Raw genomic sequence first — 27,949 nt, 5'->3', positions numbered from 1 at the left:
TTTAACTGTCGCACATCACTATCGCCATGGCGGTATAATGCGCGTGTGTGACGTGTGCTTTCTTATTTATAGCCTCTTAATCGCATGACCTCTTCTTGTTCTGCTCTTTACAGGAAACTTACACCGGTTATTTTAATCTGTATTAACTCAGATATAATTAAACGTTTACCGAGACCTAATTTCAACATTAAAACGTCACTTCCGCTGAAGGAAAACTCAATGAATTAATTAGTTTCGTGTCGGTGGTGTTGCTCGGTTTTTGCCGACCGGTCGGTGACGATCGTTATTGATACACACGGGGGCCTGCCGAATGGTGGTGCCGACGTGAGCAAGATCCGCGGATCCCGATTCTCCGTGAGAAGCCTGCGTGGTGAGTGAGGGTGAGAACAGCGAGCCGTGTTACATATTTACATCCTTGTCCGTGTCCGTGTCCATCTCTATCTCTTCATCTGATCTTCTGGCGGTCGCATTCCCCGCCGCGGTCACCGTTCCGGGTCCCGTCCAACATTTTGCCGTTATTCAGACCGCTGTTCGGACCTCCGTGGACCCGAGAGGCCGTTTTACTGGCCGCCAAAAGTCCAAGGAGTTCAGGGATCAAAATGTTCAGGATGTCACAAAGGACACAAACAACAGGAACGAATAGCTTGTGTCACGTGTTTGATAGGGTGGCGTAAAAGACGCTGTAGCAACGGTGGTAAACTTCATATTCGATGCTTTGTTAATTGCCGGAATCCTTCGGATTTCGGTAATTATGTTGGTCGGTTGTGTGTGTCTGTCTGTATGTTCGTGTGTTTGTTTACCCTGTAGCAGCCACACCGTTTCTGCGATCATGACCAAACTGGGTACAGACGTCGGCCATGGTCCAACTTAGACGCTTGTCGCTTTTGGTGAATCCAGGTCAAAGGTCAAGGTCAAGGTCACCGAAAACCAAAATTCTTATTTTCACAATAACTTCCGCTAAAATGGTCGTATCGACTTCAAACCAAATCCAAAATGTGCATCTTCCAATTCTGCATCCAACCATATGTCTCATTGTGGTGTCACACCAACACCCTTCTTAGCGGTTGGGGGTCGAATGTCAGGGGGGGGGGGTCAGGTCAAAACTTTCAAATTGGGATAAAACCGCCATTTCGAGTCCGTTTGACTTCCAAGTTATGATCATGACCAAACTAAGTGCTATAACTCATTAAACAGTTGCACGATCGACTTATAAGAACCAAATTGATTTCCAGGTTTTTGTTTTTTTCAGAGATCATGGAGATATGACAAAGTTATTCCGGCAATTCCTTGCTCAACGAGCAGTTTCATTTTTTTTCTTTTCTACACCATTTAAAATATTTATATTTTTTTATTTCAAATGAATTATATACTTGAACACTGGAGAACACAAATCGCCTTGTTTACACTTTCAAAAACCTTCAGCACAGCAGTGCTTGGGCAAAATTTTACGCCATCTTGACCAAATTTGCCACCTGCTCTGAGACTGAGTAACAGCGAGATTCAGATGAAAACGACGGTGCGTTGTGATGCAACGACGGAGCTAACTTCTTCCAAAAGATCTCTGTTTGGTGCATCTTTTTCTGAAAGATCATTCCAAAATCGTCAGTTTTTTTTTTTCCATGAAGAGTCGGCAGAAAGTTCAGCTCTGGATTGTTCCATTTGATCCATCTACTTTGCATGGTTGCCATCACACCTGTTATTCAAAGTTCACGGAAAAAGTTACTTCAGCCGAGCAAAGCGATGTTTAGACCATTTATTCCTGATACCTGAAACGCCTTTGTGTGTGTGTGTGTGTGTGTGTGTGTGTGTGTGTGTGTGTGTGTGTGTGTGTGTGTGTGTGTGTGTGTGTGCGTGCGTGTGTGCGTGCGTGCGTGCGTGCGTGCGTGCGTGCGTGCGTGCGTGCGTGCGTGCGTGCGTGCGTGCGTGCGTGCGTGCGCGGATCCACAGCACAAGCCAGCAAACCGATTTCTATGAAACTTGGCGAACAGGTACCATATGGGCTGGGAGTGTGCGCGTTTGAGTTTCGTTGCTCAGCAACCACCCGTTGCTATGCAGTGGCCGAAAAACCGCGTTTTAAGAACCCAAATGGTATTTTCAATACTTGTCCTACAGTTTTGAATGTGGAGAAACGAGACTTCAGAATTAAACGCTTCGAGATATTTCGAAAATTTTGCTTGAGCCGATTTTTTATTTAGGTTTTATTTTTCAAATGGTAGTCCTTCAAAAATAGTGTCTATTTACCGTCATTTTTTATTGTTTGTTTGTATGTAATAGACAGCTCTGGAGGCCAGAGGAGTCAACTGATTTTGATGAAACTTGACAGGTAGGTTCATACCAGGATCTAGTTCTATGCTTTTGAGCACCGTTGCTATGGACACCACCGTTGCCTAGCAACGGTACTTTGAAATTTTAGAAAAATCCTAAAAAAAATATTTTTATCGAAAATCAAAAATGGCCTTCCAGGCTTTTATGCGCACTATAATCAACCTCTTTGTCACAAATTTTCAGCCCAATCCGTCAAAAACTGGATGAGTAATATGCAATTATGTCGCGACCACCCATGTCGTTGAAACACACAGTTGAAACGGGGCAAAGCTCCAGGGATCTGTGGCATCCATGCCGAACTTCTCAAGGCTGGTGGAAATGCTGCACTCGTGTCGTTGTATGCAGTTTTGTGCTCTGCCTGGAACACAGGCATCATCCCAACTGACTGGAAGAGGGGCCTTGTTGTCCCTCTCTGGAAAGGGAAGGGTGATCGCCAAGACTGCAACAACTACCGAGGGGTGACGCTGCTCTCAGTGCCGGGCAAGGTCTTTGCTCGGATAATTCTCGATAGGGTTCGCCACCATCTGCTTGAGCACCAGCGTCCAGAGCAGTCAGGCTTTACACCAAAGAGGTCAACGATTGACCGTATCCTTGCTCTTCGTGTCCTCACCGAACGCAGACGAGAGTTTCGGCAGGGGCTGCTTGCAGCCTATGTTGATCTCTGTAAAGCGTTCGATTCAGTGAATCGGGATGTCCTCTGGAGGATTCTTGGTCTTCGTGGGGTGCCACCAAAACTGATCGATCTGATGTCTGAACTCTACTCTGGTACTAAGAGTGCTGTGAAGTGTGGTGGTACCATCTCTGACTTATTTCCAGTTGTTACTGGAGTTCGTCAGGGATGTGTACTTGCCCCCACACTTTTCAGTACTTGTATGGACTGGATTCTAGGGAGGATGTCTGAGAGATCAAGTTGCGGTGCGTCATTTGGGAATGTCAAGATCTCGGACCTTGACTTTGCAGATGATGCAGTCATCTTTGCGGAGACTTTAGACATCCTCTTGGGGGCCCTCGAGGTGCTGAATGAGGAGTCGGAGCCGTTGGGATTACGGGTTTCTTGGGTCAAAACTAAGATCCAGGCTTTCGGTGACATCTTGGATGCTGCTGTCCTGTCTGTGTCTGTTTGTGGTGAGGATGTTGAGGTCGTGGAGAGATTCACTTACCTTGGCAGTGATATTCATGTCTCTGCTGGCTGCGAGTCAGAGGTCAATAGACGTCTGGGTCGGGCCTGGGGAGTCATGGATTCACTGGATCATGGGGTGTGGCGCTGCCGGTACCTGTGCGGGAGGACGAAAGTCCGAGTCTTCAGGTCCTTGGTACTTCCAGTCTTGCTCTATGGGTGCGAGACTTGGACTTTGACCAAGGATCTGAGACGGAGACTTAATTCCTTTGGTACCAGGTCTCTTCGGAGAATCCTTGGCTATCGCTGGTCGGATTTTGTGTCCAACGAGCGGTTGCTGAGAGAGACTCGGATGAGATTTGTTACCTGCATAGTCCGTGAGCGTCAGTTGCGGCTGTATGGACATGTGGCTCGTTTTCCTGACTCTGATCCTGCTCACCAGATTCTCTCAGCGAGGGAGTCTCATGAGTGGAGGAGGCCAGTGGGTCGACCACGTGCCTCATGGTTGCAACAGGTTGACCATCATCTCAAGGAGATGGGGATGGGCCTGGCATCTGCCTGGGGGATGGCCAGACGGAGGCCCCTGGAGTACCGGTGGAAAGTGGACGCAGCGACGTGCTGTTCTGGCACATGCTCCCATACCTGACCTGACCTGACACCCATGTCGCCTACCGGCTTGTCATGTAACTTTGTTTAAAAAATAAAAAATGAAACCTCCATGGGGTGTTGCTTCTATGTTGAAAGCTTCCTGTCAATCACTCAAGCGGTTGCGGAGAAAAATTTTAAAGTGAGGGCCTCAGCCGACGTTCTACAACATGGTCAGGGATGTTTGTGGAAGCCTATTATTAGTATAGATCGTGCTCAGATATGCAGAGCAAGGGTTTTAATGACCCTTGTCATGTCCTTTTCTCAAAACTACTTGAGGTAAGGTGTTCTATCAACTCTCTTGTTGATTGAACCCCTCCCCTCTTTCCCTTACCACAAAGTGTGCCTGTTCATTCGCAGTGCCATGGAGTGTGAATGGAAGACCAAAGAGGAGGAGGAGAGGCTGCGTGAAGCCGCATGTATCGGTGATATGGACCTCGTGAGGAAGCTGGTGGACAGCGGGGTTAGTGTAAACTCGCAGAATGACATGAATGGCTGGTGAGTGCAGCCCTTTCTGTTTGAAGGATTTGAAGGTTGCATGATTGGGCTTGCAAGCTGAAGGCTTTTGTGAATAAATGTACAAGAACAATAATTACTTGGTGCAAACAAACAAGGTACCTTGCTTTGATTATTCCTCATCAAACTGGTTTAATACTCTCGATTTTTTTTTTTTAATGTTAATGCCATGTAATTCTGTTTATTTTTACACACACATTTTTCTGTGTAACACTGGAATTGTCATTATTTTTGCAATAATTGCATGTGCACCTTTTGCAGGTCGTGCTTGCATTGGGCCTGTAAAAGGAATCGCACACCCATCGTGGCTTATCTACTGGAGGCTGGAGCAGATGTAGAGGCTCTCACAGTAAAGGGGGAACGGGCGATGGATCTGACACACAACCTGAACATCCGAGCCATTCTTGGCTGTCAGTAAACTCCACCTATTTACCTGACCCACTATATCTAACTTACCAGTTTTCATTGTTTGCAATATGTGACAGCGAGGTGGCCAAAAAAGAAAGAGGTCTGTTTTTGGTTACCCCAGCGAATCCCGGTGTTTTGTTTTGGGTTTTTTGTTTTTTTGCCGGGGAACTGCTCTCTTCTTTAACAGAGTGATCTCTTCTTGGAGAAGGCATGCACAGAAGGGCACGGAAAAAATGGCAATGGTAACCATTTGTGACACTTGTACAAATCAAATGTGACTGTTATGGGTGGGGGGAGGGGGAAATAACAGCCTTTTTACAGCCATTTTTTCCCTGCTGAGCTTTTTTGTGGGCTCCATGCAACCATGGGTCCCTTCCTGAGGCAATATTTTTTATTTATGGCCGGATGCCCTTCTTGACGCCAACCCTGGTCGCCTCTTACGACACACAGGGATATGGTACACCTATTCTAACCGAGGCATACACTGGGACCAGGACACTGGTACTCATTTTGCCAACCTCAGAAGGATGACAGGCTGAGTCAACCCCCTGGTGTAAATTCAACAGTAACGGGATTCGAACTCAGGACCCAAGAATCCCAAGCCAGCCACCCTAACCACTAATCCAACACCAGGCTGTGACTGTTACGGGAAATAAGATTAATTTAAAAGCACAGGTAACAAATGTGTAACAATATACTTGAGCACCTGTCTGGCCAGACTGTAATGTAAATGGTGAAATGTACAGTATGTATTTCAATGGTAAATGATATTGCTTTGTAAATGGTATTTCACGGTCAGCTCAGTCAGGTTTCTCGACTGCCACTGGCAACGTAACCCAGTTCTACCTGCCGCGTGGTCGGGTAATCCGCGACTAAACTGACTACCCTCACTGACTTGCCAGTGGCGAGGGTGACTGTGACACCCTGCAGGGCTAAAAACAATACCTGCCAAAGGGTGGATGAGCTCCTTTAGGGAGCCAATGGCCATCCAGTAAGGAGATTGTGTCTCCGAACAAAAACGCCCATCCGGTTAGACCAGTTTTTAGATCCTCGTGGAGAATCTCGTCGGACTCACGTTGTTGTTCTTGTGGACTTTTTTTGTTTCACAGCCTACAGTTTTCATCGAAACTTCCCGAAACTTGGCATATATATATATATATATATATATATATATATATATATATATATATATATATATATATATATATATATATATATATATATGTAAAAATACGCTGCGCAGACAGTAACCATGTGCAATTTTGAAAATTCCTCCAAGAAAAAATAGTTATGACGTCAAAATATCTCCGCTATTGGAAATCGCCGAAAGAATGATCTCCAAAACCAGGCAAGCTTTTTGAATTCTGTTTGTGGGAATCGAACAGGGCATTCACAGAGATGAATTACCGCACATATGATGCATCACTATGACATCATATCAATTTTTATGACATCATTCCTATTTTTTGACATTTTTTTGTTTCACAACCCAGAGTTTTCATCAGATCTTCATGAAACTTGCCATGTACTGTATATGCAGAAAGCCCACGCGCAGGCAGCAACCATCTCCGATTTTGGAAATTCTTCCTATACACAGACTTGTGCTGGGTGGTAACATGCTCTCCTGCCACTGCCTTGCAATCCGTAATCCTGCACAACTGTTGCTTCCTTAAATCACCAAATCCAATTCTGTTCGATGTTATCCAATCCTCGAGGTAATCTACCGGAAGTGATTTTAAAACTTTTTCTGGAAGTAATTTTATTTTATTTTATTCATGACTGGAAGTGATAATTTATTTACTTATTTCCCAAAGTGATTTTTATATTTCCCAAAGTGATTGGTTCACTAGCACCAGCCAGAGTGACCACTATATTCGCTATGTTGGGTAGTCGATCTAGTCGAAAAAAAAAATTGAGATTTTATTTTTTCTACCCTTATTATCAGTATTTCCGTCGATATGTTTGTCTGTCTGTCTGTGCTTGTTGGCTGCTCTTAGAGCACCCTTATTCTGGACATTTCCATCTGTCTGTCTGTCTGCGAAACTTTGGTCAAGCCGAGAGGCTAAACCACTCAACCGATTCCAATGAAATTTGGTAGGTAGGACCAATATTTCTGGGAATCGTGTGCTTTCGAATATGGGACCCTGGGCCCTAGCAACGGCATAGCAACGGCCCTTTAAAGTGGTAAAAAAATCAAAAAAAAAATCGAAGCTTAGCGTTCTGTGCGCAATCTATCGAGCTCCCTTCCTGCCAATTTGCAGCCCTAACAAAAATATTTGTAGGAGATAGGTTTTGGGCGAGTACATGTCGAACATTTCAGAAACGGTTAATTGCGAATATCTCGAAGAGAAAGAGTCTGATTTTGATGAAACTTGGGTGAAATGTGTACAATGTGGCTAGCATGTACACAAAAATGAATGGTTGCTATGCACACCTCTGTTGCTTAGCAACAGCTAAAATACTTTATAGTACATCGTACACTTATTGTGGACTGTACAAAAAAATCAATACCTCTGAAACTGGACCTCCGAGGGATCTGTTTTTTTTGTGCCCAAGGAGAATGTCTTACAGCATCATATAAAAAAATAAAATCTTTAGCGAATAGATAAATGGAATTACCAGGGCTGCCATTTGTTAGTCTCTTTGGAAACATGCCTGAAATTTCACAAGGCGGGTTTCTGAGCGCAAGCTAAGAGGGCTGTGATAATCATATTTATTGTGCTAAATCGATTGATAGCATGTACATGAATATTGGCTAGTCGCGTCGGCCAGCTTTCCATCTAGAGCGAGCAGCCATGTCGCCTACCGGCTTGTCTGTATGTATGTCTGTTCGGTCCAATGCTCCGTTAATACAATGGCGATTTCGATGAAACTTGGTTGGTAGGTTCATACCATGACCAAGTTGTGTGCAAATGAGAACCGTTGCTATGGACACCACCGTTGCCGAGCAATGGGACCTTGACATTTTTAAAAAATCATAAAACATTAATTTTTTCAAAAATCGGGCCACGAGCGACTGTGGGCAGTATATTCAGCCATATTGTCAAAAATTTCCAGCCGGATCCTTTGAAAACTGTCGGAGATGATAGACTTTGAATGAACCCTGGTCGAAAACAATAAAAAAAACGAAGTTCGTTGTATCTCAGAGACTATGAGTCAGATATGCATGAAACTGGTATGGTAGGTTCATGGTATGTCCTCGTTATGTGTGAGAAAGAACCGTTGCTATGGACCCCTCCGTTGCCTAGCAACGGCTGAAAAATCTCTAAATGTGGGGGTATTTTAACGAAAAAACAATCTGCAGCATTAACCCTTGAAGCTAGAATCATGAATTTTCTTGTGCTTAATCCTCAGGTCATTCCCCATCGAACGGGCCCATCGCGTCAGGTTCTATTGGGTAGGCGACTACCCATGTCCGCCTACCGGCTTGTCTTTGTGTCTGTCTGTCTGTCCAGAGCATAACTCCGTGGACTTTGATCCGATCTTGATGAAACTTGGTTATGTGTTCGATATCAACGTCTAGTTGTGTTTTCCTGAATGAGGGCGTGGCTACTCCCATTGTGGGCGGAGCCACGCCCAAAAAATAGCCATTTTTAGGGGGTAGTCAGATTAAAAATCTATCTTCTCCTAGGGAATTGACTGAATGGAATGGTTTCTTCGGTATTTGAATAGCAAAATGAATTGTCTAAAACTTGTCGTTGTCCGATTTTTTTTTTTTTTCATTTTCGTCCCAAGGTCAAGGTCACAAGGTCAAAAACTTAGAAAATTGTGAATTTTGACAAAAATCATACCACCGCCCAAACTTTGAGAGCTGGGATGACTATTTTTATGCATAATCTTGAGGTCATTCCCCACCTAAAGTCTTGAAACCGTTTTGCTCTATCTCGAACACCTTGCCCGTGGCGACCCCTTCAAGTTTGTTTTTACGCTGATTTCATCAAAATATGGATAATCCGAGGAGTGCGAAATGCCATATAGCCTATATGACTTAATATTGTTCCTGGAATGTTCCAGAGGAAGTTTTGCACCAAAGGTCATAATCCTTGACCTTTGACCTTCGAAGGCCACAAAGGTCAAATTTTCAAAGTTGTGGGAATCGAACCGGGTTTTCGACCTTCTTCGACGAACTAACTTCAATAAGCGATAGCACGTATCCTGTTTCCTTATTTTAATGTCCACAACATTGTTTTGTGACCTTTGAAGGTTATGCAAAGGTCAAATTTTGAAAGTTGTTGAACGAAACCGGGTTTTCGACATTTTGCAGCTAATAACCCGTCACCCGTACCACATCATGTTGATCATTTTTATAACTTGGTCAAAAATTATCACATTGTCTCATCCTTGACTTCTGAAACAATCTAAATCATCAAATCCCGCTCGTGAACCATCGTCGTCTTCAGACTTGTTTCGTTTATTTTCCTGTGTTCTATGCAGAGCATTTTGTGGTGTCACTGTGGACTTTCCCACCTTAATTAGGATGCTTGTTTATTGTTTGCAGGTGAAGGTTCTGCCAATGATATAGTTGAGGACTCATCCCTCCCCATCACACCCAACTATATCGGCAATCCACCATTTTTCTACAGCGCACCGACTGAAAATGGCATGGCTGGGAATCTGGACCGGGAGCTCAAGTCCCCGCAGTATACGGTGAACAGGGAAAGTGACCACGATGTCAGCACCTCACCTCAGCTTGCAGGACTAAAGGTGAAATTTTAGAGCATTGTTATTCAAAAATAAGTTTGCATCCGCTGTTAAGTTATTTTAAATTATTATTTTATTTTAATTTTTAAAGTTTTTTTTTTATTATTATTATTATTTTTTTTTTTTAAGAAACATTGTAATTATATATATATATATATATATATATATATATATATATATATATATATATATATTCCTGCACTTATGTTTGTGATGTATTTTTTGCTGCCACCTGCTTTCGGCATCTTGTGCAGAGATTGAAGTTTAATGAAAATTAAATAGCTGTTTGTCAAATCGAATAAATCCCTCTTTTTAAAATTTTTACCTCTTCTTGCTTCATCTGAAATATACGTCAAAAATTCTGCTTCCTTCCCAAACACCTGTTTTTCTCACACTGTTATTTTTTTGGGGGCCTTTCTCCTCCCTTGATTGTTTGTTTATTTATTTATAATACATTCAGTGTCAAGGCTTGTGAAGAGCTAGAACGGATCAGGACAAAACAGAATAAAATTCGAAAGGCACTCCGTCGAGCTCATACCTCTGCCATGCTGAACAATTGATGTTTTGTATCCCACAGATCGGCCGAATATGCATCCAGACCTTCATCAAAGTCTAATCGACTTGTTATTGTCACCTAACCAACTCATCCACCAAATTTTGTCTTAACTTATCGGAAACTTTTTGAATTATTGTTTTTGGCTCTTTAGTGGGGCAACTTAGCATAACAATTGTGCATTTTGTGAAGAAAGCACCAAATTTGGCACACTAGTAGCCTAACATATTGTTACGGCTGTGGAAATTCGCAATACACCAGAAAGGTTCCTAAGATCAGTTATGACGCTAGGTTTATGTGCAGATAGTTCCCCACCGTTGTTTAAAGGGATTTCGTGTGATTCATCAGGCTGCGACGCTTTGAGATAGCCGTTTTTCTTTTTTATCGTTATTTTGAGCCACCATTGCAACAAACCTCCACACAAACAACCGCCACCACCAACTACGCCACAACGCCAACCACGCTCACACCACCTCCACAACCACCACCACCAACGTCGCTCTCAAGAACCGCTTCCAAATGACAGAACAAAAAGCACTCGTGAAGCCTGTGGGGTTTTTTCCCGCCTGTTCTTCCCCGCGCTTGGTGTGGGGGAGGTGCGATCCGAGCGGGGGTCAAAGGTCATGTGAAGGAGGGGTCTGATTTTTGGGGAATAATTCCCTGGCCCCGAGCCAAAACTGACTTTCCTCGTCCCCCGCACGGCATGGGGAGGGTGGAGCGAGAGGGCACGCCCCTTTTTGGCAAGGTTCCAGAAGGGAGGTGGAGCCAGAAACGGGGCGGGGCAAAGGGCAGAGCCCCGCTTTACAAAAGGCGAACAGACGCGAGGCTCTGGGTCTCTTCTCGGTTCATGCTGGCTCGTTCGTTCTTGGTCTCGTGGCGTTGGTCACCCCTTGGGCTTCTCTTCTCCCTCCTTTCGTTTGGACTCTTTGGGCTTCTCTCTCTCTCTCTGGTCCTGAAGCCCCTTCTGCCCTTCAGTCTTTGGCTTGTTTGGTCGTGGGTCATGGAAGCACCAGCAGCAGCGCCGGAGAGAGCTTGCTGACCACGCCAGGGATCCGAAGTCAGGCGCGGCTGCGCAAGGCCGTGGGGAGTCGACGTCACGACCTGCCCACCGTTGCGCCAAGAGGGCGCGGGTAAGACGCTTCGGTCTCACGGGACCCGTTCGGTCCTCCAGGTCCCGTGCCATAAAGGTTTACAAACCCCGTCTACCTCCCTGCCTATGGGAAGGGTTTTTCTTTGTTTTTGTATGCATGCTGTGGCGCTGTGTCCTGCCAAGTAGAAACTGTGTAAGTGACTGTGCATGTAAATTGATCCTTGCTTATAGTCGGTCGTATTGCTTTTGTTTTCTATTTCTTGCTTGTATATTGCATGACTGCCTTGCTTGTGTTGTGTGTGCAATATGTGCTTTAAATAAATGTCCTTGTGTGAAATGTATCCCGTTCGTCGTCTTTTTCCCTTTTGAGAGTGCCATCTTGAATCGCGGAATAAATTAGGAGAGGGTTTTGAACGCCCGGTAAACAGAATCACATCCGTCGAGGTCGGCGATAACACCGCTCGGTTATCACTGTAGCACTGAACGGACCGCTTAAGCGGTTCGTGTCCTCGGCCGACCTGCGGCGAGGTACGATCGCCCGGTCGACTACTCGCGCAGGTACTTCAGTAGGTCGAATTTGGCGAGCAACCCTATCCTGCACGGGTGGGCAATTGGCACTATCGTTAAACCCCCACCCGTGACTGGCTCCTGGCGGTAGCTCCAGGAGGGTCAGGACTGAATTGTCCGTCCGGTGGGCGACGCGGTTGCGATTGGAGTTACGCAATCGCTCGCACGCCAGGCGGGTCAGAATTCATAACAATATTATGAAGAGATTTGGATATTGGGCCATCTCAAATTCAGCCACTGATGGCTGTGGCAGCCATTTTCCACTGCCATCAAAAATTTGAGATGGCCCAATATCCAAATCTGTTCATAATATGATAGGCTACTTGTGTGCAAAATTTGGTGCTTTGCTCACAAAATGCACAATTGTTATGCTATATTTAGCTAAGTTGCCCCACTACTATCTCTTAATGGTGAAGAATCGCTTCAACAAATTTTAAAAAAACTCTTGTATTCGGATCTTCGCCAAAATCAAATCAATTTGTCTTTGTCACACACCCAAACTGTCAAAGTTTTTTGTCCAAATCCGTCCATAATATTGAGATTTCCTGCTCACAGACACAGACAGACAGACGCAGACAGGCAAAGAAAAACAAACACACGGGTAAAAACATAATCTACGTCTACCTTCGGTGACTGAGGTAAAGAATAGTAGAAAGAGAGTGAGGGGAGTGGTGGGGGACTCACTAACAGCAGGCTTATGGGACAAAATAGAGGGAGGTTTGGAGAAATGAGGGCTGTGGGGTGAACAAGATGGACACAGTCACAAAAACTGGAAATTCAGAAAGTGCGGTAAGTTAAGAGGGTATGAAAAGATCATAGTTGTGGATGGGCAATGACCTGATATGGTGTTGAACAGCTGTCTAAACCCCATGGAGAGAGGAATGAGATTGAAGAGACTGAGGAAATCGGTTCTGCAGGTGGGGAGGAAAAAAGGGAACAAATGTGTGGAGGTGAGCAGTGAGTTTGGATTTGGGGAGTTTCACCACAAGAGGGTTACTGGCAGACTGCATGCACCCTGTAGAAATTTGTGGTAGAAAGAGCAGAGGGTACAATACCAGAAAGGAGGTGATAGATAGAAACCACATCAACCTGTCTGCGATGTGAAAGTGAAAGGCCCAGACACTCGGCTTCAACGAAGGAGATTCCATTGATTTTTAAGTCCTTGGTTTCCACGGTGACAAGCTGAGCAAGGTTTGGGGCAGGGGTGCCAGTCCCAGAGGGGAGAGCAGTACTCCATGAAGCTGCAGATGAAGGCCTTGTAGGTAGATAAAATTTCAGGTGTGCCAAGGAAAGACCGCACAATGGAAGATGCTCAGTTGGCGACTGACTTTGGAGGCCAACTTAAATGATTTTTTTTTTCCCAAAAAAGATCATTGCTGATAATGAGGCTGCAAAGTTTGAGTGGCGGAACTATTTCAAGCTGATTGTTGAGGAAGTATATGTGTGCCTGACGATCTTTTCGGAGAGATAAAGTGAGATTGTGAGATTTGTCAAGATTGAAAGACGTATTCTAAGTTTCTGACCAGCTCCTGATTCTATTAAGGTTTGCAGAGAGGGAAGTGACTGTTGCCTGCCTCTCTGAAGGATGAGGGATGTTTTCGCAGAGGGTGAAGTCATCAGCAAGGAAATAGAGGATTTTCCAGACAGCCAAAGAGATCGTTGATTAAGATTAGGAAGAGGACTGGGCCCAGACACCGTGGGGAACTCCAGCTATGGCAGTTAGAGGGATGTTAGGATCCTGTTGAAATCTACATGTTGGCTTAGATAGTCGAGGAAGTCCAAATAAGTTATGTGGGGAGGTGGCCTCAGATGCCATCGGCAGAAAGTTTGGAGAGCAAAGCAGGGTGCCAGTCTATCTAATGCTCAAGATGTGTCTCACTATCTGCCATGACCTTTCCTGGGAAAAGCCACATTTCAAACCTCGCCTCCAAAGCCAGTCGCCGACTTGGAATCCTCCATCGTGCAAGGTCCTTCCTCGGCCCACCTGAGCTCCTGACCACTTACAAAGCTTTCGTCCGCAGCCTGATGGAGTACTGCTCTCCCCTCTGGGCTGGTGCTCCTGCCTCCCACCTTTCTCGGCTTCACGCTGTAGAAACCAAGGCATTTCGGATCATTGGCATCTCCTGCAATGAGGCTGAGTCTTTGGGCCTCTCACTAAATCAGCACAGGTTGGTCGGTGGTCTTTCTCTCTTCTACCGTCTCTTCTCCAGCCTCGCCCCCCCCCCCACTCTCTCTCTGCGATTTGTCTCCATCACATTTCCGCAGGGCACTCAAGGTTCGCCAACAACCCCCTTCTGGTAAAACTACCAAAATCACGAATCACTGCTCACCTTCACTCTTTCATTCCTCTTTTTTCCCGCCTTTGGAATAAACTCCCTCACTCAATTCATTCCCATTATTCCCTCCAGGCCTTCAAAACAGCTGTTCACCACCACCTCTTATCATCCCCCATCCAAATCCTCGATCTTTTCTACCCTCGATAATCCACCCAAGCCCACCTCCTTCAAATTCCCTGCTTTCCTTCCTGAAAGTCCCTGTAATGTCCATCTTCTATTCCCCATGTTCCATCCCTCTCCCTTCCACAGATCTCCAAATGTCTCTGTTCCCCACTATTTTGTCCTTCCCACTCCCTCCCCTCCTGTCTCATGCCCCCCTTGATGTGCGTTGTGTGTTAGCTCTCATACGAGCCTCGACAAGGTATACAAAAAAAAAGAGATGACCCTAATCTGTCTGATGTTGAAAGCCTCCATCCATTTTTAGGAGAGCAAAATATGTATGTCCAGGGTAGAGTGACTGCATGTGAATCAGAACTGATAGTCCGAGATTAAGCCATTGGAGAAAATGAAAGATATTATGTCGATTGCAATGATAGATTTGGATGTTTGAGGCCCACTCAATTTGGGGCAGGTAAGGAGAAACTGTTGGCTGGGTACATGAATGTGGATATGGGGGTGGGGGGATTTGGAGAGGGCTGGGGGAAGCTGAGAAATAGGGTAGCTTGGTGTGGTAGGGAGGTGACAGTATGCTGGGGGTGGGGGGCTGGGAGCGGACGGTGGGGCGAGACCTTGAGGAACATAGGGGCGGGAGGGAGCTGGGAAGGGGGTGTGGGGTGTGGGTGAACCTGGGGAGGGGTGCGGCGTGGGTGAACCTGGGGGAGGGGGTGCGGCGTGGGTGAACCTGGGGAGGGGGTGCGGCGTGGGTGAACCTGGGGAGGGGTGCGGCGTGGGTGAACCTGGGGAGTGGGCTTGGCGTGGGTGAACCTGGGGAGAGGGTCGCGGAATGGGTGAACCTAGGGAGGGGGCACGGCATGAGTGAACCTGGGTTGGGGGCATGGCGTGGGTGAACCTGGGGAGGAGGCACGGCGTGGGTGAACCTGGGGAGGGGGCGTGGCGTGGGTGAACCTGGGGAGGGGGCGTGGCGTGGGTGAACCTGGGGAGGGGGCGCGGCATGGTTGAACCTGGGGTGGGGGTGTGGAGTTGATGAACCTGGTGGGGGGGAGGGTGATGGGGAATGAGAAGTTGTGTGTTAGCTCTCATACGAGCCTCGACCAAGGTATACAAAAAAAAATAAAAAAAATAAAAAAAAAAAAAAAGGGGGGACACAGAGAAGGAATTGGGTTGAGAGGATGCATGTGTGCAGGGGATTAGGAAGGGGAGGGTACTGACATGGATGTGTTTGATACCGTTAATGGATGTGAAGAGGAGTTGATGGTCCTGTGCAGGAAACATCTTCAAACTGGACTTCTCATGTATTTACGGAGACTGATATCATGGGAGGGGTGAGATGAGGGGTTGTTGAAACCACGGAGTGAAGTCGTGCTGTTGGTACTGGGGGGAGGGGGGAGTTGGGAAGGCGGAGGACAATCCATGGACTGATCATCCAGTTAGACAAGTTTGGGCGGGAAACCTAATCAAAGACGAAGAAGCGGAATAGATCAATATGAAAAAGAATAATCTGGGGTGTTGCTGGCTTAGAAATACAACAAATGAAGCATTTTACAACATAAAGAAAGGTTGGGCTGGTTGTATGGCTTTGAGGTACGTACAATCGCCTTGAAGCTGTCTCGCCTGGATTTGAATCTCTGCCCAGCTATAAACTGTCGCCCTGGTGTTTCACTAGCAGAGTGATTCATCAATGTGTGTGTCGTCCCTCAGATGGATATTAAACTGGGCGTTCTGTCTGCCGGCATTAGTTGATGGATGTTGAAGGTCCCACGGTGTCCTTCGCGAAGAGTAGGTGAACTATAGCTGGGCACCATTCACAAATTCCTGAGTTGGAATGGCGACGTGACCAGGATTGGAGCCTCGTAACTGCTTCAGCAGCTCCAACGCTCTGCAGAAGGCATGATGATGATGATGATGATGAAGTAGGAAGCAAATTAATTCAATAGGAGGAATGTTAGTTTGTTTGAGAAAGGAAGAGATAATGAATGAAGGAAAAAAACAAGTAGAATGAGTTCATGATTTATTTTGATGCGAGGAAATAAGTTTACAGTTGAGCGTGAAAGGAGAACATTTCAGATAAAGAAAGCAGAAAAAGGCATGCAGCGTCAGAGCAGAGACTAATTTGATGTGCCCACTACCTGAGGCCTTGCAGAGGCCAAACACTGGGACACAAATTCCACAACAGGGTACCCTTAAGTACGGAAAATAGGATGAAAACTCAACCAACATAGGGATGAAACAATAATAGAAAGCCACAATGGATCTGGTCCGGAAAACTTTGCTTTAACTGTAAGGATGCACACATGACCCAACATGCAACGCACTTAAAGCTGGATGCAATCTGCCTTTCCTTGGGTTTTCTGTATTTTTTTTTCAAACCACCTCCCACCTTTTACCTATGTAATATATAGATGGGAAGAACTGCTTGGTTATTTTTTTTATTATTATTTTCTATATATTAATACTGAAGGACCAATTTTGTCCTCGTCATAGCGGTCGCGTCACGTTTTTCTCGGTACTGTGACCTGGACTGAAAGAAACTTCGTACCTGTAAGAGTGCATCGCACATAGTGGCAAAAGTCAAACTTCAACTCTGAAGCAGAATAAACACTTTTCGGTTTGCATTCGTTTACATGGCGACGTGTGACGTCTCCGCTGAGAGGCGTAAGGACGTCACGACATCATCGGTCATTCGCTGACGTCATTACGTCTGTCGTCGACACATTAACAAGGCGCAAGGACAAACATTTCCTAGAGTGGGAATATACTTCCCATCTCCAGTTTTTTTTCGCACGGACAACTGTACATCACGTTCTCGAGAGGCAGAAGTTTTAACACGGTGTTTGTACGTCAAAGTAGACACGTGCACAAATCAGGGGACTTCTTCACAAGGAGTAGTGTACACCAAAAATGTCGTGTACAAGGACGTTTTGTAGACCTCATTAGGTAAGGCCATGGAGTACATCGACTGGGATCCAGGTCTTACAAGAGCCGCCACAGGTTGTCATATTGGGCTCATGGAAAGGAATCCGTCTGTGACGGGGTTTCGGCTAGTTATTATTTCTAAAAAAAAAAATTCTCCTATCCTTGATTCCTCAAACTTTTATTTGACTGCTGTGCTTGTTATTTTTATTTTTTATCACATTCATCATCAGGATGAAATACCGAATTCCACTCAACATTGCCAAACGTTTTTCTGGTGATTAGCGGTCTTTTCATGCCCACCTTTTGAGCACTCACCAGACTGTGTTCTGTAACATTTACCTTTTCCCAAAATGGAAAAGCGACAATGCGTTTTGGTGTCGATTTGATAATCTTTCGAGACATTATTGTAATCAGCCATGGCATGTAGAAATAGGACTTCCAAGGATGCCTCAAGCTGTGGAAACACTGCAATTAGTGCATTTATTTGGGTTGAAAGGACTTTTAGAATGGCTGTCTCTTAATGGTTGCACACTATGACGGTTGGTTGTGTTGCATACCAAACAGAAAGTGCAGCGTAAGAATTCATATGGAGGAAATCTTGATGATGATCATGCTGATAAATTTTTCTCTAATGCTGGAAAAATATTTGTGTGTGGGAGCAGCAGCAGCAGCAGCAGCAGCAGCACCACCAAGGATTGTCGAGCAGAGCACAACAGTATCATGTATTGCAACAACCAGGAATCGTAGGAGGTATGCCATCGCCATACCAGCCCATCTTCCTTCACACCGCCTTTCCTTTCCAAGCACAAGGTCAGAACTGGTGCCTGCTTGCTGCAATCGATTCTTAAGACCAAATGGTCTTTGAGACCATTTAAAAAAAATATAACAATAGCAAAACAATAAAATAAATACTATTGGAATTGTTTTATATTAATGATTCTCAGACTTCATTTTAACAAGTGTACAGTATTTGTTCTCCAACAACTTCAGGTCCCTGCTCTGATCCACCAGTGTTCTCCTGTGTGTGTTTCCATCTCTGTTATCCGCTGGTCCACCAATATGAGAGGTCTGTGAAAGGACTAAATTGCTCGCTGGTTTTCTTTTTTGTTTTTTGTTTTCAACACTTGTCTCCCCAAATAGCAAGCATTAGTTCCTGGAATGTGTTGTGACAAATTTTCCTCAAACTTGTGCTGCTCCACATCAGTTCTAGGTTCTTCTGACCATTTGATGGCAAAATTATCTCCCTCTTTGACAGCCCACCCATTCTCCCATTACAGCATGTGAACTTCACCTCCGCAATTGTGAACAAGTTTCTTATCCAGCTCGATAACTCTTCCACAACTGGTCTGGTTGGCATAACTGCTAGAATCCTTGGGAACCATGGTTCACTCGTATACCCTTTGTCCTCACTGTTTCACATGTCCTTGATGGATGGGCAATGTTCCTCCATTTTGAAAAGTTTCAAATATCACTCCTATCCATATGAAAGGTTACAAAACTGATCCTCTCATAGACCTGTCTGCCTTCTCATCATGATCAAAGTTATGAAGTCCATCATTATGGCTGATTTCAGACACCATTTCTTTCACTTGCTAATCTCTGAATAACCAGTTTGGTGTCTGACATGGCTATTCCACCTTGTTGTATGTTCATCCTGCTGACACAGCAGTTGGTGGATTCCCTAAACCACAAGCAAGAAGTTCAGGCCATATTTCTAGATATCTGTTGAACCTTTGACATTGTCTGGCATCCAGCCTTTATTTCTATGTCTATTTGGTATTTGGCCTCCATGCTCAAGTGGTTGGCTGATTTCCTCTATGAGCAGAACGATAGATAGCCCATGATTGTGTGCTTTCCCTTCATGCTGGGGTTCCACAAGGCAGTGTCTTTGGACCTACATTGTTCTTGATCGATATGAATGATTATGTGATCTTCCTGAAGAATAACTAAAAAATAATTTTACTGATCACTCCTCCCTGTTTAGAATGATGCATTGCATGTGTGAAAGGCCAACCACTGCTGAATCCTTTTCATTAGACCTGGACAAGAGCAGCCGTTGGTCAGCTACCTGGAACATGTCATGCAATGCCAGCAAGTTGCATGCATTTACAATGTCTCTCCACAAGGATCATCAATCGAACTATTCAATCCACTTCTCTGGCTAGCTGTTGGAAGGGGGTATAGCCCCTGGAAGTTGTTGGCCTCACTTTCTGCCATTACCTTTTGTGGGAAGATCATGATCTCCAAATTGGCATCAAAGGTTGGGTGACTTTTGGGTGTTTACTACCATAGAGACCATCGAGCATTCCTGAGCTGCATCAAGCTTATAATGGTGTATAAGCCTTTCATATGGAACTCCATGGATTTTTGCTTCCTGCTCTGGGCTAGTGCTCCTACTTCCCACCTTGCTCCTCTTCAGACAGTCAAAAACAAGGCCTTCTGCACAAATTGGAATCTCAAGTGAAGAGGTGGAAATACCTGGATTGACTCTCATTGACAGCAACTTGGTAGGCTATTTAATATGAGCTTACATTTGGCCTCATTTCTCCTGCCTTCCCATAACAACCCAAGATCATACGATATTCAGCGGAGAAAATTGAAACTTTACCACATTTTATATGACCATGAGATATCGGGATCACTCTTTTGAGGTCAACATAGGCCAAATTTCTAAAATCCTCAATTTTCATCTGATTGACTTGAAATTTGAAGAGCATTTGCATATTCGGTCACTGAAGTCAATCATCAACTATTCTTGCGGTCCACTTGGGCCAAAAGGTCAACATGGGCCTGATTTATAAAATTGTCAATTTTCATCCGATTGACTTGAAATTTGAACAGGATTTTCATAAAAATGACCATCATGTTTCACGTAATCTGGCAGCCATATTGGATGTAAAGGAAAAAATATTTGAAAATCGTCGTAGGAGAATCCGCTTCACCGATCAATGCAAAATTTAACTAATTGATCAACTACCCATGGGAAATATGGTTTGATAAAGATGATGTCATGATCGAGCAGCCATATTGGATCAAAGAAGAAAAACAACCTTAAAAAAACAAGAGTTAGCTCGAACCAAGTCCTTCTCAAGACTGTGCGGGGTATGTATTCTATGAATACTATCTAGTTACCTCATATGCTCACTCACCCATGTACATCCACAATCTCTTCTACACACATTGATTCCTTCTCGTTCTTTCCCATCCTCTTCAGGGAATTGTTACTCGTTTTGTGTTCGTCTTGGTTTCCTCCTTGCTAATGTCCATTCCATTTCACTCCTTCCCTCCACTCGAAATACCCTTTGATGGTCTGTAAATGTACTGCCCTTTCTTGTTTCACATGAGCTTAATGTGTTTTTATTGCATTATAAACAGGTTAAAATGGGGGCAAGCCAGCATTGCAGATATCGTATCAATGTTGCCACTCACCATCATTCCAAAATCCATGGTTGCAATTGGTCATGACCCTTGACAGAAACCGTTGAGTGTTTATTCACTAGATGTATGCAATTTGCTTAACTGGCCATTTCCTTCTATATTTGCATTTCAGGAGAGCTGATCTTGAAAGTACGCATCCAGGACAGCAGCCAATATGACAATGATTTTATCGAGATGGAGCTAGACCGCCAAGACCTCACATACAGTGCTTTGCTTCATGCTTGCTGTGTAGAATTGCATCTCGAGCCCGCTGGAGTGGAAAAAATCCGCAAGCTTCCCAACACACTTTTACGCAGAGTGTGTGCTTATTTTCTTTTCTTTGTGTATGGTGCATGCACAGTAAATGTAACTCGGAGTCATTGGGATGCTTGAAATTCTTCTCGGAGCACATAGCTCATGATGCTGCGATCCCAGGTTCAAATGCCATGTAAAGTGTTGATTTGTTTACCCATGTCATTGTAATTAATATAATAATAATAGGATTGGCCCTGGCCGAATGCAACTCAAATTTGGTAGAATTCTGACTGGTGGGTCTGGTGAGAAATATTTTTGAAGGAATTTACGTGATTTTCCAAAATATTTTACGGTCTGCCATTTTGACACACTTCCAGTCACATGATCCGCATGACTTCCACAGTATGATTAACATCCCTGCCCTAGTCTAATGTTGCAACCCAAATTTGGTAGTACTCTGACTGGTGGGGTTGGAGAAGGTGATTTTGGAAGGAATTTGCATGACCGCCATTTTGACACACTTCCGGTCAAGTGATAAGCATAGCCTCCGGAATTTAACATCAGGACCCTGTCCTAATTTTGTAACCCAAATTTGGTAGCATTCTGTCTGGTGGGTCTGGAGAAGAAGATTTTTGAATGAATTTACGCGATTTTTTCCCAAAAGTTGACTACGTTGGCCATATTTACACACTTCCGGTCACGTGATCTGCATGACCTCCGCAATTTAACATCCCTATCCTGCCTTAATGTTGTAACCCAAATTTCATTGCATTCTGTCTGGTGGGTCTGGAGAAGAAGATTTTTGAAGGAATTTAAGCGATTTTTAATTTTTTTTATTTTCACAAAACTGACTCAGCCATTTTGACACACTTCCAGTCATGTGATCAGCATGGCCTCTGCAATTTTATATCAGGACTCTATCTTAATGTTATAACTTCAATTTGGTAGTATTCTGACAGGTGGACCAGGAGAAAAAGATTTTGGAAGTAATTTTGGAACCGCCATTTTGACACACTTATTGGCATGACCTCCACAATTTAACATCAGAACCCTGTCCTGATGTTGTAACCCCAATTTGGTAACATTCTGACTGGTGGGTCTGGAGAAGAAGATTTTTGAAGGAATTTACCAAGCCATGTGACTTACTATTTTGACCTACTTAAAGTCATGTGACCGGAATGAGCTTTGCAATTCCTGTTCCCAGTCAGGAGAGGAATTGTGCTGCAAATTTTCAGCCGGATCAGCTCGGCAGTTTGGCCAGAGAAGTCGAAAAAGGGGACGGATGGACTACGTGTGATGACAATACGTTTTCTGGAATGTAACTTCCAGATAAGCTAATAATATACGAGAGTGTGTTGAAAAGTATTGCTTCTTATTATTTCTCCAAAACAGGTAAAGATATTTGAATGACACAAAGCATCTTTGGTATAACTCGGCATGGATTCGAACCAGCAACCTCCCAGACTCAGAGCAGACACTCTAACCATTGTACCACCGAGTCGTGTAAAGCCACCTCCCCGAACCTTAGATCACAATTTGAAAACAAAAGAGAGTAAACCTGACAACACCTAGGATCTTTCCTTGAGTTTTCATCTTTGTTCACCCTTTTCCTGTTTCCTTGCATCATTAGGACAAAGAAGTGGCGCGTCTGACCGATTACCAAGAATTGGAGCTGGTGGTGGGCAAACACGGCTCACTGTTTTCCCAAGGCAGGCACCACCGGGATACTGACGTGCCTTGTTATAACAAAAAGGCTTTAGAATTAACATACTGAGCAAACCCAATACCTCAAACGTCTGCTATCATGAACTTGTTTTATAAAATCTCTCTCTTCTCTCCTCTCCTCTCTGTTTGCAAGGATGGGGAAAAAAATATGAGGACATTAATATATTAGGGCTTTGTAAATTTGATTTAAACTCGAATGAAGGACTGACGCTCAAAACATCAACTTCACCTTGCCTTCCCGTGGTGGTTAGCACACCTTTGTCAACCTTTAGTTGATAAAGCTGTCATTTGAATTGTTCACTGATGTAAATGGACACAAGATCCATAATTTTATTTGGAATACCCCTGCCAAATTAGTCTACCATATCGGTGTGGTGGATGTAGCTGATTATCTGATGTAAAAAAATGATGTATTTTTGGATTGGGAACAGATGGGAAGTCTTATGGACATAATTTGGTTGGAGTAAGTTGGACAAAACTTTCCATTCCTGAGACGTCAGCAGATCACGAACGTTTTGCCTGAAAGTCCAAGCTGTTAAGGAGGATGGGATCGTTTTGAAGAGTTGGCTGCACACGAGATTGCAGGTGATTCCACAATACCTTGCAGTAGTTATCTATTCACTATTTCCTGTTTAATTGCTTGGTTGTTGAGAAGAGAAAAATAACCAAAAAGGTTGATGAGATTAACCCTTGCTGGGTTTTGGCCTTTATTTATTTATTTATTTTTGTTAATCTTGGGAAAGTCAGCACTGCAGATATGACATCAATTTTGCCACTTGTTTTCTTTCCCAAATCTTTGGTTGTAACTTCTTTGTATCTTTTTTTTTGATGGCCTGCCTGAAACACGTGGAGCTTTTGTGGACAGTTGAGGGTCGTGGATATATAGTTCATTGGCATTCTGCGAAAACCATGATTTTTATGCCGATTCAGATGTTCTCTTTACCGAAAGTTACTGTGTGGACACATCACAGCTGTTTGAGCAACGATGGTAAATATTTTGGCTATTTAAATGTGTGCTGCCCACGTGCATGGACATCTTTCTGATTTGTTATACAAGGGTGGCTTAATGTTAAGCTGCACTTATTCTTTACAGTTTGATAGGAAAGTGGAGTTTTTTTGAAACCCGCCGTATTCATTTCTCTCGGCTACGCAGAGGAGGTTTTTTACTTACGAAATCTAAAGATTTCGTAAGTATATTGATGACCTCCGTCCTCTGTTTGTGTGTTTGTGTGTGTGTTTGTATGTTTGTTTGTAGGCACGATAACTCGAGAACAGAAGAAGCTCCCAATGTCAAATTACACCACGTGATTCAGGAGGGTGATGGCTAGCGCTGATTAAATTTTGGTCAAAATCGGTCAAAGGTCAAGGTCACAGTGAGGTCAAACATCCAAAAAAAAGTTATAACTCGAGAACGGAAGAAGCTACCAATGTCAAATTATACCACGTGATTCAGAAGGGTGATGGCTAGTGCTGATTAGATTTTGGTCAAAATCGGTCAAAGGTCAAGGTCACGGTGAGGTCAAACATTCGATTTTTGATGGTTTGGTACAGAATCATCATTGAAACTTCCGGTTTGCGTCGCTCCCTTCTCTCGAGACAGCTTTTATTAGACAAGGTCAGAAGTCAAGTTGACGATTTCATAAGTACCAGTCTATGACTGCTTGTTTTTTTGTCGGTGTGGTAATGCATTCATGCTTGAAACATAATTATGGGACAGGTGTGCAGTATATTAGGACATCCACCTTCAGACCCTCAAAACTTTGCTGCATGTATGTTCCTCGAGTCCAAAGAAACCCACAAACAATCCAATTTTGGAAACAACCCCACAACTATCTCTTGCCCCCTTTCCCAATCCTCACACACACACACCAGATATTCCTTTGATTGAATTCCAGACGCAAATGAATGATGAATTCAACAGTTCCAATACTGGTACATAGTTCTACTGCAGTATCAGACTCTATCTACAGCCTGGTGTTGGCTCATTGGTTAGGGTGGCGGCTTCGGATCCTCGGGTCCTGAGTTCAAGCCCCGTCGGCCGCTGAATTAATACACCAGGGGGTTGACTCAGCCTGTCATCCTTCCGAGGTCGGCGAAATGAGTACCAGTTTCAGTGTGTGTACTGGTAGAGGGGCACTGCATCAGCGATACAGTTGCGCTTCAAGAAATGATAGCAACCCCAGCAGCTAAGCTGCCATACGACCACCAGACTCAATCTTGTGACAGTGGATTAAATTAACAGGAAGCTGATTGATGTACGTTAACTGCAGTGAGAAGCAAGGTGAGGTTTACATTTCAGACGTTAAGCTTTCATCAGAGCAAAAGAGCGATGAAGGGTTAATAATGTTCCATGAATGCTCTTTTGCTCTAAAGAAGGGTTAACGCCCAAAATGTCAGCTCCTCCTTACTTCCCATGGCGCGGTTATCATCACTCAATCGACGTTCTGTTAATTTCACCCATTATTCTACCTGTCTGCAGACACAGATTGACATGAGGCTTCACCTGCAAGACAAGTTCTTAACTTTTCATTCCCATGACAATTGCTTCAAATCAACTGTTCGTGGTTATTGTTGAGCATGTCCATCACACTGATCACATCACTGAGCATGTTCATCATCATTTAATGATTATCTCCATTTTTAAACCTTATGAATTCTCATTGTCATCCCCAAACGTACTTCTTGTGCGAGAGGTGTACATCGGTAAACTGAACAGATAAATCTGTCAATTTCACCTTGTTTGTCACTTTCGTTCACCAGAAACTTCATTGGCTAACGGTTTTGAACTACCCAGAATGCTTTGTGCAGTTGTGACGCCATGTCAAATTGATGCAGCTGCTACCACGCCACATGCTTTCAATTATGTCATTCTTTTCCAAGGATTCAGAACCCAATTGCAGGTTTTCTTTGAGCCTTCCTTGTATTACAAAGGTGGTGGAACGATGTGTTTTGGGGATGAATCTGATAATTCCAGGATTTGCAGGAACTTTTTCCACATTTTATGTTTATTGCACGAAATAGTTGTCTGAGGTATTGATGATTTGATGCCATTGTTCATGCTTCCCATGCCTGTCCGTTTAAGGTTTGGGCCTGTGATTCTCTCATGAACACTGGGTGTGTAAAAAGTGGAAATCTTTAATCAACTTGCTGAGTGCTGGTGGAGTTCTATTTTTTTTTGGGGGGGGGGGGTGATCAGCTATTGGCACAATCAGGAAATATGCATGGTTATAAGTTCGAAATAGTTTGTTCTAATTCCAATGTGGTGTCACCGTTACTCTTTGTTTCAAATGTTTGTAGAAACGGTGGATTGTGCCGTAGCTCCTTTTTATAGCAAGTACACATTCAGCGTTGCATTGTGCTTACTCGTGCAGTATTCCAAGACGTCCCAGAGTGGAAGCAAATCGGACCTCCGGGTCCGATCGCTGCAGATATTCATTCCCTGGTCCTTAAACCAATTCCTTATAGACACAGAAAAATGCCAAAGTGTATGTTGTGCTGGTGTAGATATAAGGACCCTCACCATAGTGATGCATTAAAGCCGGTAGTGCAGCAGTCCAAAAACAAAAAACTCACAAAATGACACCTTTCTAAAATAATTCCTGCTTTGCTTTGTGGAGAAAATGCACATAGATTTTGGAAAGGTGAGTGCAGGTGTGTTGTCCCAATTATTTTGGTAATACCGTATTTTGTGGATAAACAACCAGCAAAGAGGACTCTCGATTGATAACAGGATTGAGTGTCGGTGTTTCTTGAATGGGAGTAATCGAAAGACATTCTGCAGCAACCACCCTGTTATCTTGTCCTTTTGTAAGTAACCTGTACATTATGAGTAAATGGTCATTTTCAATTTTGTGTGTTCTATGGTAAAACCAGCAAAATATTCTGTTTGTATCAGCTTTTAATTTTACAGCAAAACGGTGACTTTGTTCTTTGCTTTCCCACTGACCGATGTGTACTAGTATATAAGACTATAACTGCATAACTTCGTAGCACCCTTGAACCAGAGTGCAGATACCTGCGATGTCCTGGTACTCGCGGCATCACCTGACCACCATGTGGACCCAGTCCGAGAGCAGTTGGGGATTTACCATCGAGTTGGACTCTGTGATTTGTTTTTTTTATCGGGAGTAGTGTGCCCTGCCTTATCCAACTTGCAACCGAAGAGCCCATCAGGCCCATCACCTCGAGCACTTTCCTCGAAGTTCACTTTTCACCACAATTTTCTTCGGCTTTTGATTTTTCGATCGCTGATCAAATCGAACTCTGATTTCATTGTCTCATTTTGTTCAATTTGGTGACTGGTTGTCTTTTTTTTAAATTTGAACAAGTCTGTTTGAAATTGGTACCTTTTTATACAACCCTGAAATTGTGCTTCGCTTGATGTCGTTTCGCTAACTGTTTGCACCGCCATCTCATGGATGGTGAATAATTTTACTCTCTGATGATGTGCCAGTGCAAACGTCCAAAAATCTTCTCGCAAAACCGTGAAAATGGAATCGAACAAATACCCTCGTTCCTCGGTGATCCGCTGAATCGAGGCTGATGAAGTCTGTCATGCGTGTTCATGAGATGTTAACAGGTTACTGATAATGGATATGAGAACATGCACCAATTAAGAGATCAGCCTAATTAATTTGGACTTGGGGAAATTCGTTTTTCATGATTGTTTATATCGAGGGGATTTCTCCACCAGATGCTTGCCAATTTTATTTTATTTTTCTGTGCCAGATGGATTTTGATTCTGTATCTTGAGTGCCAGCAGAACCACGAGTCACTCCTGCTTCTGTTAAAGTAATTGCAAGTAGTTTTTATCCCCCGCCGCATGGCGGAAGGGGGATATTGCTTATTTTTGTGGTTATCCAAGCAAGTTACAATTGAATTTGAGATTTTGAATTTTGCAAAAGCTTTCACCACTTTCGTGGAATATGTCCTTTGGGAATTGGGAGTGTGGAAGGAAGTTACAAAGTACAAAAATAATAGTTGTACTGAGAGCCTTAAAACAAATTTACAAACAGGCATGTATACCGTAACCGTTTCATTGGACACCATTATGGTTTTCCTTTGTGATTCTATGTCATTACCTTAATTGCACACATATGACATAGTTTTAACACGTTTTACAAAGTAGAGGTAAAAACGGTTTTGTTTGGTGGAAAGGTATATTGTTTTATATTTGTACAGTACTGAGAATGAATAATAGGAATTTTTTTTAATTTTTTTTTCAGGCTGTAATAAAGACATGAAGTGAAGGAGAATTTGAA

The 27,949-nt window shown here is 43.8% G+C and overlaps 1 protein-coding gene across 9 annotated transcripts; it reads left to right on the top strand.

Annotated features, from left to right (window-relative positions):
* Positions 1 to 196: 196 nt before the first annotated feature.
* On the top strand, positions 197 to 27,949 carry ANKRD40 (ankyrin repeat domain 40). 9 transcript variants are annotated; one of them, XM_085857416.1, is made up of 7 exons: positions 197 to 370; positions 4,448 to 4,550; positions 4,865 to 5,013; positions 9,510 to 9,715; positions 17,951 to 18,101; positions 20,842 to 21,026; positions 22,594 to 27,949. In XM_085857416.1, exons 3-7 carry the CDS (start codon positions 4,971 to 4,973, stop codon positions 22,735 to 22,737), a joined length of 729 nt encoding a protein of 242 aa, XP_085713542.1. In that variant the 5' UTR covers positions 197 to 370; positions 4,448 to 4,550; positions 4,865 to 4,970; the 3' UTR covers positions 22,738 to 27,949. The 9 variants fall into 9 exon arrangements, with proteins under 9 accessions (XP_085713542.1, XP_085713541.1, XP_085713537.1 ...); XM_085857415.1 differs by having other exon boundaries at positions 4,448 to 4,585; positions 17,957 to 18,041; XM_085857411.1 differs by having other exon boundaries at positions 4,448 to 4,585; positions 17,957 to 18,101.

The sequence above is a fragment of the Eptatretus burgeri genome, chromosome 15 (genome assembly GCF_056783735.1).
Source record: "Eptatretus burgeri isolate ZD-2024b chromosome 15, Ebu_testis_v1, whole genome shotgun sequence".
In the NCBI taxonomy this organism is placed as follows: Eukaryota; Metazoa; Chordata; class Myxini; order Myxiniformes; family Myxinidae; genus Eptatretus; species Eptatretus burgeri.
Note: the sequence above shows the minus strand (reverse complement) of the source record. Positions and strands in the feature narration are given on the sequence as shown.